Source organism: Capra hircus, chromosome 7, assembly GCF_001704415.2.
Source record: "Capra hircus breed San Clemente chromosome 7, ASM170441v1, whole genome shotgun sequence".
Lineage (NCBI taxonomy): Eukaryota > Metazoa > Chordata > Mammalia > Artiodactyla > Bovidae > Capra > Capra hircus.
In genome coordinates this window covers 60,960,823-60,974,531 of record NC_030814.1, presented here as the reverse complement: position 1 = coordinate 60,974,531, position 13,709 = coordinate 60,960,823, and the positions used below count along the sequence as shown (strand labels likewise).

The 13,709-nt window shown below is 43.5% G+C and overlaps 1 protein-coding gene across 2 annotated transcripts; it reads left to right on the top strand.

Moving 5' to 3' along the window:
- Positions 5,569–10,862, top strand: WNT8A (Wnt family member 8A). Of its 2 annotated transcripts, XM_013965494.2 has the most exons (7): positions 5,569–5,829; positions 5,926–5,959; positions 6,190–6,328; positions 7,465–7,590; positions 8,561–8,703; positions 9,889–10,417; positions 10,718–10,862. In XM_013965494.2, the coding sequence occupies exons 1-7, from the start codon at positions 5,624–5,626 to the stop codon at positions 10,726–10,728; spliced, it is 1,188 nt and encodes a 395-aa protein (XP_013820948.2). In that variant the 5' UTR covers positions 5,569–5,623; the 3' UTR covers positions 10,729–10,862. The 2 variants fall into 2 exon arrangements, with proteins under 2 accessions (XP_013820948.2, XP_005683033.2); XM_005682976.2 differs by having other exon boundaries at positions 5,757–5,829; positions 9,889–10,862.

Genomic DNA, 13,709 nt, shown 5'->3' with positions numbered 1-13,709 from the left:
AGTCCCACACCACTGCAAACACCTCAATCCTGGGCAAACCAGGATGGTATCCTCAAGGTCTCTTTGCCCCAATTCACTCTGTGACCCTGAGTAAATTCTCTCTCTTTCTCTGGGCCTCAGTTATATCCTTGTAAAAATGGGACCCTCTAGCTTAGACACTCTGTGGCTCTATAAAAAGTCTCTAGATTTCCTGAAAGCTGGGCACAGCAAGGGTGACTCTGGCTTACTCATTGATTACTGCCCCCAGTGCTCCCCTGAGACTCCTGGAATCTCAACATCCTGGAACATGAGGTGGAAGGGGCCTTCAGGATTATCCTGTCCTACTCCTCTCTAGCTCTATGAATACCATTCCAGTGGAATACAGTGCATTTATTAATTGCATCCCACTTACCACTTGATGTTCTACATACAGTTAGATATGGGCTTCCCTGGAGGCTCAGTGGTAATGAACTCACCAGTCAGTGCAGAAGATGCAGGTTCAATCCCTAGGTGGAGAAGAGCCCCTGGAGGAGGAAATGGCAACTCACTCCAGTGTTCTTGCTGGGAAATACCATGGACAGAGCAACCTGGAGGGCTACAGTCCATGGGGTCACAAAGAGTCAGACACAACTTAGTGATTAAACAACAACACAGACCAGAATTTTGCAAACTGCTTGTTAAACACAGTTGTTATTAAAATTAAAGTATATAAACTTACAGTTACACTTATAAATAAATGGGCTTTCCTTGTGGCTCAGCTGGTAAAGAATCGCCTGTAAGGTGGGAGACCTGGGCTTGATCCCTGGGCTAGGAAGATCCCCTGGAGAAGGGAAAGGCTACCAACATCAGTATCCTGGAGAATTGTACAGTCCATGGGGTGGCAAGGAGTCAGATACAACTGAGCAATTAATTTATTTATAAAATTATTTATATAATAATATATATTTATAAATAAATTATATATTATAGGGCTTCCCTTGTAGCTCAGTCAGTAAAGAATCTGCCTGCAGTGCAGGAAACCTAGATTCGATCCCTGGGTTGGGAAGATCCCCTGGAGAAGGAAATGGCGACCCACTCCAGTATCCTTGCCTGGAAAATCTCATGGACAGAGGAGCCTGGTGGGCTGCAGTCCATGGGGTTGCAGAGTCAGGCACAACTGAGCGACTAACACTTACTTACTTATATATTATATATAATAAAAACAAATTAATTGTTTATAATTAATTTATAAATAAATTATAGTAAAAGCAAAGGGGAAAAAGGGGAACTCACTGGTAGTCTGGTGATTAGGACTCAGTGCTCTCACTGCTGGGGCTTAGGGTTTGATCCCTGGTCAGGAAACTAAAATTCCATAAGTCACATTGCACAGCCAAAAAAAACCAAAATTTATCATTTCCTAGTTATTTTACTAGACTTCAGTATTATCTATACTGTTAACGTTATTTACATCTATTATATGTATGATAAAAATAACTGTATAATAATGTGCAACTATTCATCTCTTTCCAAGTCCACATTGGCAGGTTGAAATCGGCCATGGTAGGAGTATGTACTCCATGCAAATCAGGAGGCACTACCAAGCACGGCTTCTGTCACACTGAAACTGGCTGCTGAATATCTGCCGGCACACCCCTAGTTCAGAGACACCGCTATCCTGTTTGTCCGGTCATTGTTGTTCAGTCACTAAGTTGTGTCGGACTCTTTGAGACCCCATGGACTGCAGCACACCAGGCTTCCCTGTCCTTCACTATCTTCCAGACTTTGCTCAAGCTCATGTCCATTGAGTCAGCAATGCCATCCAATCATCTCATCCTCTGTCACTCCTTCTTCTCTTGCCCTCAATTTTCCCCAGCCTCAGGGTGTTTTCCAATGAGTTGGCTCTTTGCATCAGGTGGCCAAAGTATTAGAGCTTCAGCATCAGTCATTCCATTGAATATTCAGGGTTGATTTCCTTTAAGATTGACTGGTTTGATCTTCTTGCTGTCCAAGGAACTCTCAAGGATCTTCTCCAGCACCTCAGTTAAAAAACATCAATTCTTTGGAACCTAGCCTTCTTTATGGTCAAACTCCCACATCTGTACATGACTACTAGAAAAACCACAGCTTTGACTATATGGACCTTTTTTGGCAAAGTGATGTTTCTGCTTTTTAACACACTGTCTAGGTTTGTCAGAGTTTTCCTTCCAAGGAGCAAGTTTCTTTTAATCTCGTAGCTGCTGTCACCATCCACAGTGATTTTGGAGCCCAAGAAAATAAAATCTGTCACTGTTTCCACTTTTTCAGTTCCTGATTTCCATTCCTAAGAGAGAAACCAAGAATTGAATCATCATTTAAAAGCTAATTGGCTCAGGGGATAAGAATTCACCTGCCAGTGCAAGGGATACAGGTTTGATCCCTGGTCCAGGAAGATTCCACATGCCACAGAGCAACTAAGCTCATGTGCCACAACTGCTGAGCCCAAGAGCTACAGCTGCTGAAGCTTGAGTGCCTAGAGCCTGTGCTCTGCAACCAGAGAAGCCCCTGCAGTGAGAAGCCCATGCTCTGCAGCAAAGAGTAGCCCCACTCCCTGCAGCTGGAGAAAAGCCCATGCAAAGCAGCAAAGACCAGCGCAGGCAAAAATAAATAAGTGAATACAATATTAAAAAAGGAAAAAAAAAAAAACTGAGGGACTTCCCTGATGGTCCAGTGGTTAAGGCTTTGCCTTTCAATGCACAGGATATGGGTTCAATTCCTGGTAGGGGAAATAGAAGCAATGTTATAACAAGTTCAATCAAGATTTTAAAAATGGTTCACATAAATAAAACAAAAGCCTAATGAGATGATAAAGCTGAGTTTAAAGAAATGGATGCACAGGTTGGCTGTAAGTAGACTTCAGGGTGGAGTATCCATTGCTGGCTTTCTCTCCTTCCAGGAGACCTTCTACCACATGACTATTGGTCAATCTAGTACAGAGGTCTTCTGTAGACAGGCTCCCAAAGGACTCTGAAGAAGACATTGGTTGCCCTCTAGGTATCCATCTTACAGGGTTATCTAGCTGGCCAACCAAAGGATTTAAAGATTTATGAGTACCATGTTGACAGGGAAGACAAGACTTTCCCATCTCTGGCGTACAATCACCTCCAAGATTAATAAATCTCGTAAATCTGAAAACTAGGATAATGGCATGGAAGAGAGCTGGTAAAATCCTTAGAGGTCATTCAACGTTCAACATCTTCCCAACTGCCCCATTTTACAGATGAAGTAACTGAGTTCACGTGATAGTCAATGGCTTGCCCAAGGTCACATAAGTTAGTGGCCAGTGTCCAAAGTTCCTAATACCTGAAGGAAAGACCTTTTTTTTTTTAACATCCTAAAGACCCTTCTTTAACATTCCTAACATTCCATTTAGGAATTCCACTTAGAGAAATTATATGATCTTTAGAAAATGTGAGCAGGGACAAGCACAAATTTTACACACAAAAGGCTCACCACCACCTTCCTTCCTAGAAAATTAAAGACCATCTTTATAGAGTACCAACGAAATGCCAAGTGCTATGGGGAGCACAGAAGAATACGATCCAGCGACTCATACGCAGGAAGGGAATGTGGAATCACTCCTAAAACTCTTTCAAGGGGAATGTGGAATTCCTCAGGTCTAACGTGACCCCTGTTCTGACCACACAGACAGTGGCGTGGAAATCAACCTCACTGTCTTAAGTGAGAGTTACACAATAGATTCTTTTTTTTTTTTTTTTAAGTATCACTGACTTAACAATATTATATCAGTGACAGGTATGAACATTAGATTCTTGATTGGGAAAGGTAGAAAACAGGGAAGAGCCCACTGAGGCAAACTTGGTGAGCTTTTCCCAAGTGACCCAGTGTGGGACATCTCTTTTCCCCAAGGAGAGAACCCTACAAGCAAGCAAAGGAAGAGAACATGCTGGGCTAAGAGCCTGAGCTGTAGTGCATTAAGGACATTTTGCATTTGAGATATTCATACTCATCCTCCTAGAGAAATGAAATAGAAAAAAAGACAGAATAGAAGCCCAAATTTCTTATTATTAGATTTCAACATACATAAAATCACTCTGTCAAACTGCTACAAAAATCTCGAAACATTCTCATTTCTGTACTTATCTTGTCACATAAAGATAACAGTTTGCAGGCTGACACTAACCCCAGTTCATACTTTGAGTACACTGCACTAAAAAGGCCCTGGGATGTCTTGGCCCCTGGAACTCCTTTGGTGGGGGATCTTTCTTTTTTTTGGTGGGTGATTTCTGACCTCCCTTTCTCATCCAAATCCAGTCCAGGGTGCTATGAAGTGATCTGGATTATGATCACAGAGTACTGAGCCAGGACAGTAACTTCCTGCTCGTACTTCTCTGCATCCCTTTAGCCTGCCTTCCTCAGCCTCAGGAAAGAGTTTCACCAAGCAAGGAAGATCTCCATCCCTTCATTGCAGTACCCAGCCCTACCTAATAATGGCTGTGCTTATGTCCTAGCAACAAAGTGGTATCAGAAAGAAAGGCATCAGTCTTTTCAAATATAGCCCTGGGTGGCCCAAAGGTTGATTCTTACATACACAGGCAGTTAACAAACTGGAAGACTCTTGTGTCCTTGGACTGCAAAGAGATCAAACCAGTCAATCCTAAAGGAAGTGAAGTGAAAGTTGCTCAGTCATGTCCGACTCTTTGTGAGCCCATGGACTATACAGTCCATGGAATTCTCCAGGCCAGAATACTGGAGTGGGTAGCCATTCCCATCTAAAGAAATCAACCCTGAATATCCATTGGAAGAACTGATGCTGAAGCTGAAACTGCAATACTTTGACCACCAGATGTGAAGTGTCGACCCATTAGAAAAGACCCTGATGCTGGGAAAGATTGAAGGCAGGAAAAGAAGGGGACAACAGAGGATGAGATGGTTGGATAGCATCACTGACTCAATGGACATGAGTTTGAGCAAGCTCCAGAAGATGGTGAAGGACAGGGAAGTCTGCTGAACTGCAGTCCATGGGGTCTCAAAGAGTTGGACACAACTGAGTGACTGAACAACAATAACAAACTGGAGTTCTAACAAATACAAAATTGGAGACCTACTAGGAATGAAGGAAATTTACTTGCACTTATTCTGGTAGAATATGGTAGAAGGGACTGTTGCAGAGGTGTCTGCTCCTGGGTCCTACACCACTTTACAGTCATCAGGGAGGAGGCAAGAATGGTGCACTTGTTTACTTGGGTAGAACAAGTAGGAGAGAGCTCCAGATAGAGTTCCTCTATAATTGTTAACACCCTGAAGAAGAAGGCAGGGTAAGGAGTGGGGTCTCATTAATGAGTGAGAACCCCATAACTTTGAGGGAAAGGTGACCTGTCTTCAGAATTAGCAGAGTTAATTCTGCAGAGACAAGGAAACTTGCCTTCTCTGGGCTACAAAATTCTAATTAATGAGCCCTCAAGTAGGAAGAGAAAGAAGTCTGACTTATAGAGGGTAGAAACCTCCTGAGTAGGGAAAAGTTTCAGCTCCTCTGTCAGCCTGGGAGGGCAGAAGGGTTGGCAGGGCGGGGCAGGGCGGGGTTTCCCTTGCAGGCTTTGGGCTGAATCCCTCCTCCCTGGTCCCTCATTGGGTTAGTGACTCCTGCAGCCCTGCCAGTGAGGGACAAATGAGAAGGGCTGTTGATTTTTCACCCCTTGGCCATTCAGCATTTCCCTACATAAATACTGAGAAAGACCCTGCCCTCTCCTCACTTCTCTGGACTTGGCCCTGGGCTAGACTTGGTCTTCTGGGGGTGGGAAGGGCCATGGGGGACCTACTTATGCTCAGAGTGGCTGTGGGCATATGCTATGTAACCTTCAGTGCCTCTGCTTGGTAAGTCCTTCCCTCCCACTGTTCACTCCTCACCAAGGAAGCTTCCACTGTCTCATCCCTACTCACCAACTGCCTCACTTTTTCTCTTTTTGGTAGGTCAGTGAACAATTTCCTGATAACAGGGCCCAAGGTAGGATGGTCTCCGGCTCCTGTTTTTACCCATTCATGTTCCTGAGGGAACTCTTCTGGGGAAAGAAAAGACGGGAGGGGAGACAATGTCAGAAGTCAGACACGCAGAGGAACCTATGACCAATCATTCCCTAATGGAGAGCTAACCCATTTGATTCCTGCCTGTACCTTCTGACCCAGATGACCTGATGAGAGGCAGGGCTGAAGCTCGCACCCCTTTCCCTTTGCCAGGCCTATCTGACCTACACCACCAGTGTGGCCCTGGGCGCCCAGAGTGGCATCGAGGAGTGCAAATTCCAATTTGCTTGGGAACGTTGGAACTGCCCTGAAAATGCTCTCCAGCTCTCCACTCACAACAGGCTAAGAAGTGGTAAGTTTGTGCAACCTGTACAAGGGGGTATATGTCCATGAAGTTGGGCGTGCGGTATGTATGTATGTATAACATGTATGTGCGCAGTGAAATGAAAAAGTTATCGGTGATCTGCCACTTCCTTGTTGTGGGTTATTTCCCCTTCTCTGAACCTCAGTATTATCCTTGGGGTCAATAAGGTCAGCTGTTTAGTTCACCAGGAGTGTTGTAAGGGTTGAATGAGGTGAATACAAAGGTATTTATATACAAGTGTAATTACTCTATTTTCCAATTCATGTTGTATTTGTGTTTGTACACACTTACATTTGCATGAAATGAAAATGAGGAAAAGAGTCAGTGTTTGTAGCCCCTGAGGGAATTTCAGCTGTCATAAAATCCCAACAACAGAGAAGCTGAGAGATCACACTGAGCCATGCCTCACGTGGAGTGTGTGTGTGTGTGTGTGTGTGGTGTGTGTGCATGCTGTACCTGTGCAGCTGTTTATAACTATGTATAGTAGTTTGCAAGAAAGTCATTTATGTAAAAATGATTAATGAAGAGTTTCCTGAGGAAAGTTGAGGGAAATGGGGTAAAGAAAATGAGGGGAAAAGTATCTTCCTGCGGGGTATACAACAAACAGGGTGAGAAAAACATGGGACAATGTTTATAAGGCCTTAGTCAGACACAAGCTCAGTAAGTGGTAGGTATTATCATTATAATTATTACATGGCTCCAGCTCCATCTCAGAAAGAAGAAAAATGCTCTTCTCTCTTTCATAAGCCAGCCTCATAGCCCTGAATCCTTACTGTCTGAGGATCAGAAGCAATGGCTTATGAACAGAGAGGCCTGGGCTGGATTATCAGGGGAACTGGGTCCTGATCCCAATGCCATAACTGATGAGGAGAGTGGCCTCAGTTTCATCACTTTCTCTCTGGGTTTTACTTTCCCCATCTGTAGCATGGGGATGCTCATTCCTGCCTGTATGAAGTAAGGATTCTGGGAAAGCATGTACTGTTATCTCAAGCAGAATAACATCCTCTTAATAAACCCAAAGAGGGAGGGGGATAGGAGAGAGACATGAAATGGCATTGCTTTTTGAAAGCCCCTGCTTTGGGTCATCAGGGTCCTGGTTTCTAGTTCCCTCTTTCTTTTCAAAGCTACCAGGGAGACTTCTTTCATTCACGCTATCAGCTCTGCTGGAGTCATGTACACCATTACCAAGAACTGTAGCATGGGTGACTTTGAAAACTGTGGCTGTGATGAGTCAAAAAATGGTAAAACAGGTAAGTTGTGCCTTCTGATGGGTGTGGGAAAAGGTAAGGGGTTTAGAGCTAAGCATAAGCTAAAGTCTTCCAGAGAAAGCCTGAGAGACACAGCTTCTTCAAACCCCTAAACCCCAGCAGAAATTTCCTTGGTGGGTCCTCCTAGATCAAGACTCTGCTAAGATGATTAGAGGATAAGCAAGTAGCACCAAGCTCTAAAATCAACAAGGCATCTAGGAAGGAGGAAGCCAAAGAGAGTTTAAAGCTAACCCTCGTATTTCAGGCTTAGAATGGTTTGTCCATAATTCACAGCTATCAAATTATTTGCAGATAGCCTAAGAGACTTATAGGCCTTCCCTGATGGCTCAGACAGTAAAGAGTCTGCAGGCAATGTGGGAGACCTGGGTTTGATCCGTGGGTTGGGAAGATCCCCTAAAGAAGGAAATGGAAACCCACTCCAGGATTCTTGCCTGGAAAATCCTTATTCAGATTTGTCACTAATGAGGGAGGAGACAGCTCTAATAAGACTACTGTACAATAATGGCACAGAATTCTAGAATGAACAGCAATGAACCTTTGAGATCATCTGGGCCAGCCCCAGCATCTTAATTTCACTTTGGGTATGGAGTTGCATTGTCTAGAGCTGGGGAGTACCTGAAGGGCGGGCAGTTGACTTTAGAAATAGGACTGCCCCCTACCCCCATTCCCTCCCTAAATACCTCCATTTCCCTGTTTCACTTTTTTTTTTTTTTGACCATACTGCACAGCCTGTGGGGACCAGGGATTGAACCCAGGCCATGGCAGTGAGAGCACGGAGTCCTAATCACTGGACTGCCAGGGAATTCCCTCCCTGTCTCACTTTCAGCTACAGCTTTACACACTTCTACAACTCTTGGGGATGGTTTGGCTATGTCAGCTAAAATGACCGTGAGTCTTCTTCTAGGACTCAGCTGGAAGCTATACACAGAACTTACTCTTTCCTTATGTGCAGGAGGCCATGGCTGGATCTGGGGAGGTTGTAGTGACAATGTTGAATTTGGGGAAAGAATCTCCAAACTCTTTGTGGACAGCCTGGAGAAAGGGAAGGATGCCAGAGCCCTGATGAATCTTCATAACAACAGAGCAGGCAGGCTGGTACGTATAAGAGTTGACCAGGGAGCCAACAGGCTGAGCGTTTACAACAGTCTCACATTGGTACAGACCTTCACAACTTGTCAAGAGCTGTCTCAAACATGTTTCATCCCATACCACCCAGCAGGACTAGGATAGCTACTCCTATTCTCTGGATGACAAAACCAGTTAAGGCAGAGCTATCACTTGGCCAAGGCAATACAACAAATTAGCATCAGAACCAGGCAATGAATACAGATCTTCCAGTATAGTCCTTTTATCACTAAACCTTATGTGCTAACTCCTTCTACAGGCAGGTTTCTGAGAACATAAAACAATACAGATCCAAGGCCTTGCTTCCATGGCTTAAAATTTTAACCATTTCAACTGCATGTTCTAGGAAATTAACAAGGGTTTATCATACAGCTTATGTCCTAATGTCTTTCTGGGTCTGGAGAGGTTGGGACTGATCTAAGCTTCTCTGGAAGATCAACTGTCCCCCAAGACTTCTGGGGTGCGTAGAAATCCTTGGAGTGTTCTGAACTCAAATCTGGATTCTAGTTGTATTTGGAGCTAACAGGATAGAAATTTTGCTTTGAACCTATACCTAGATGTCCTGGCTGCCCAGTGTAGAGAAGAGTTTTCAAAGTGAAAATAATGGGTAATCACCTTGGGGACAGGGCTTCAGACTTCAGGTTTCCTTCCCTCTGGAAGAGAGCCCAAAAGACAAATCCAAACATCCACAAACATTCTAGCCCTCAGCTGAAACATTTAGTGCCAATTATCATATTTTTCATTTTTAGTTTACAGAGTACTTTCTTCTTCATCTTCTTTTTAAAAAAGTACTTTCTTGATCATTCTTAATCTTATGGGCAGAAAGAAACAAGCTCACAAGCGATATAGTTGGGCCTTAAGCCTAGGTTTCCTGTTTCCAGTTATCTTCTCAACCCTCGCCTGGCTTTTTCCATAAGAATCATGCAGAAGAGCATTAAAATCACCAATATCAAAGCCTTTAAACCCCTGAACTTCCTAATTGAGAAGATCTAAGGTAGGACCCAGGAATAAGTATTTTTCACAGGCCTCCCTCACAATTCTGATATACTCTAAAGTTAAGAAACACAACTCTAAAATATTCCATTAATTGCTAGCTTTTGATCTTGTCTACCCAGAGCCAATCTCCTTTTGTCCTCCCTCTCTCTTTCTCTGAAGGCAGTGAGAGCCACCATGAAGAGAACTTGCAAATGTCATGGCATCTCGGGCAGCTGTAGCATCCAGACATGCTGGCTACAGCTAGCTAACTTCAGGGAGTTGGGTAACTACCTAAAGGCCAAGTATGAACGGGCACTGAAAATTGAGATGGATAAACGGCAGCTAAGGGCTGGGAACAGTGCCGAGGGCCACTGGATACCCACTGAGGCCTTCCTTCCTAGTGCAGAAGCTGAGCTGATCTTTTTAGAGGAATCACCTGATTACTGTACCCGCAATTCCAGCTTGGGCATCTATGGCACAGAAGGTCGGGAGTGTCTGCAGAACAGCCGCAACACATCCAGATGGGAGCAACGCAGCTGTGGGCGCTTGTGCACGGAATGCGGCCTGCAGGTGGAAGAGAGAAGCACTGAGGCTATCAGCAGCTGTAACTGCAAATTCCAGTGGTGCTGCACTGTCAAGTGTGACCAGTGTAGGCATGTGGTGAGCAAGTACTACTGCACGCGCTCCCCAGGCAGTGCTTGGTCCTGGGGCAAGGGCAGCGCCTGACAGCACCCCACAGGAGCTTACTGCTCAGTTGTATGACAGTGGAGGGGACACAGCTTCTCTCTTGGAGAGAAGAGGTAAGGAAAACAATTGGAAAACCACAGGGTTGATCTGTTATCCTCTTGATATCTGCTGTACATGGGGTAGTGGAGGCCCAAGATGATACAGCATGTTCTTGACAGAGCTGAAATGGGAATCTGGGCCTCTTAATTTGGGTAGACCCCATTTCATCTTCTCTGAAAGTTACTTCCTGGTCTTCTGCCTATAATTCTATAGCTTGCTAAAGGGGAAGTTTGATTTGGGGTCTATATCCAGAAAGACCTTAAAAATACTCGCCCCTGGAGTTTCAGATCACATCCAATCCAGCTGTATGGCTAAGAATCAGAGGGAATGGAAGCCAAAAATAGAAGAGTTCTGTCCAGACTCCTGAAAGAGTAACCTTCCCCTACTCTGGCTAGCTCCGGAAGGATCAGCTATAAGTTCATAGAGATAAGTGAGTCAGAGACTACACGCCTGCCTATAGGGAGGTATTTTTGGTGTTGCATTTTTAAACAGTGCACATTTTTGAAAAGTTCTCCCTACCTATTCCTGGGGAAACCAGTACCTCATATAACCTGACAACTTTTCCAACTCAGAAACCATTTCTGGAGCCATGGAGAAGGGATTGGCACAGTAAGTGGACAGGTGACTACAACTTATCCAGTCAAAGCCTCCCAAGAGGGATTTTTCCCAAAAGAGCTGTGGAACAACTCTCTTTTGTTATTTTCCCAAATTGGGAACTCAACTTCATTTTGCAATAAATACTTCTAGTATACATATTTGAGACTTTTTGTTTCTCTCCTTGGAAACCTTAGGACCAGAAAGGGAATGAGAAACCCCACTTCTATATTTCAATGATGTACAAATCTAAAAGAGAAACTGGAAGTACCAACCCCTTGATATTAGTGTTAGATATCAGATAATAAAATTCAGACCCAAGCACTGGCCTATAGGAAAATAATCCAGATTTCTCAATTTAGAAGGTATTATTTTAATGCAACCTAAGCAACTTGAGGAACAAGCAAGCCCTTTGAACTTGAACCATATTCAAAGTGTGTTTGCTCTCTCAACTTAGGCTTCCTGGGGTGTCTGTACACGGAGGAGCTGGGCTCCAAGGCAAGAGACTGGGAAAGTTGTGGATTCTCCCTTCCTCATTTGCACTTCTACATCTTCCACTGGTAATCTGTGGGGGGAGAGCCCTAGGGGCTCAGCCACTGGTCTCCTAAATCTGAGCATCTCAGCCTTTAGAGTCTCCCCTCTCTGCAAAGGCCAAACACCCCACAGGGAAGAGATATTCAGCTATGTTAAATAAATAAGTAAAATGACTGATCACCAAGAGTAGGGAAACATTCTTAATGTTTTAAATTAAAAAAAACAATTTAAATGTTCAACATCAGGGCAAACTAATTGTCATGGCTGCACAATGGAATATTAGCCATTAAAATAATATTCTGGAAAAATATTTGGTAACATGAAAAACATGCATGATACAATTAAGTAAATAAAGTTACAAAACAGCATGTTCAGAATGAATTCAATTTTGTTTTAAAAAGAGAAAAATATTAGCTATCATGTAATACCAAAAAAGAGTGGTTAGTTTTCCTTTTTGCGTTTTTCTGTATTTTTATATTTGTCCACAATAAACAAATTTTTTGTCTTCAAAAAGAATTAATAGTACGTTAATTTTTAATGCCAACAGGGAATAACCAATCCATCGTTTTTGTTTAAGTGAAAAAGAAGGTAAAATATTTATTAAGGAAGTTGGCATCTCAAGAAAAACCATAAGCAGGTGCTTTGCAAGTCTACCCTTATCTCTGTTTTGTTGTTGTTGTTTAGTTGCTAAGCCATGTCAGACTCTTTGTGACTCCATGGACTGCAGCACACCAGTCTTCCCCTGTCCTTACTATCTCCCAGAGTTTGCTCAAATTCATGTCCATTGAGTTGGTGATGCTATCTAACCATCTCATCCTCTGTCATCCCCTTCTCCTGCCCTCAATCATTTGTGCACTTAAAACTACCAACTATCACAGATGTCAGACACCAGAGACAAGAAGAAATCCATTAAAATGTAGCCTATGTCAAGGAAATGGAAGATTTCCTCTACCTCCCTTCAAGGAAGGTAAAAACACACACACACTACAGTATCAACAAAGAAGTGTGTGTGTGTGTGTGTGTGTGTGTGTGTGTGTGAGAGAGAGAGAGAGAGAGAGAGGTGGTAGTAGAAGAGGGAATGTAAGAGATATCATCTAAGTACAAAAATTGTGGTGAAGTAATAGGCAACCAAAAGAAAAGATTATTTTCCTGGGGCTCAGAGGGAAAAATGTTATCTGACTTTGAGGTTAAACCCTCAATAAATATAGATGCCAAATTACTCATCATGAAATCTGAGTTATGAAACTGCTAAGGAATTGAACAAACTAGACTTTTCTTTTCATCCATAACTGAATCTCCATCCAAAGACCCAGGTATCTGATGCTTTGACATTTTCCCCAGGACCTTGCTGACATTCTCAAATGATCTTAGGGGAGATTTTCAGAAATAAAACCATTCCTGATGCCTGATGAAGTGAGTTAGTCATGTCCGACTCTTTGCAAACCCATGGATCATATAGTCCATGGAATTCTCCAGGCCAGGATACTGGAGTGGATAGCCTTTCCCTTCTCCAGGGGATCTTCCCAACCCAGGGATCAAACCAAGGTCTCCTACATTGCAGGTGGATTCTTTACCAGCTGAGCCACAAGGGAAGACCAAGAATACTGAAGTGGGTAGCTTATCCCTTCTCCAGCAGATCTTCCCAACCCAACTATCAATCATGGAGAACATGCCTTATGTTTTCTAGGGGTTTGTATCTCAGATTTTCACTAATGAAACTGAGAATTCCATGAACAGTTTGCCTACTTCCCCTCAAAGCTCGTAGTCCTAATCCTTCCAAGCTTCTTCCAACCTCTTTCATTTAACCCTCATGGCAATCAACCACATGGACTCTGGGCGACAAACTAAAGGAATTTGGATTTCTCTGCATCCATCACGTTCCTGTCAGGGAGTCATTCCTAGGCATTACAGTGGCATTCAGATTCAATAATTACAACCTGACACTCCTACCCTTTTGGCTCATGCTTAACAAGCTGGCTATCATTAAGGTGACAGAACAGTAAAAAATCCTCATGTTTGATAGGTTCAGGGCCCAAGACAGGCAGATTGGCAGTCACAATCTGATAGTGGATCTTGAAAAACTGCTG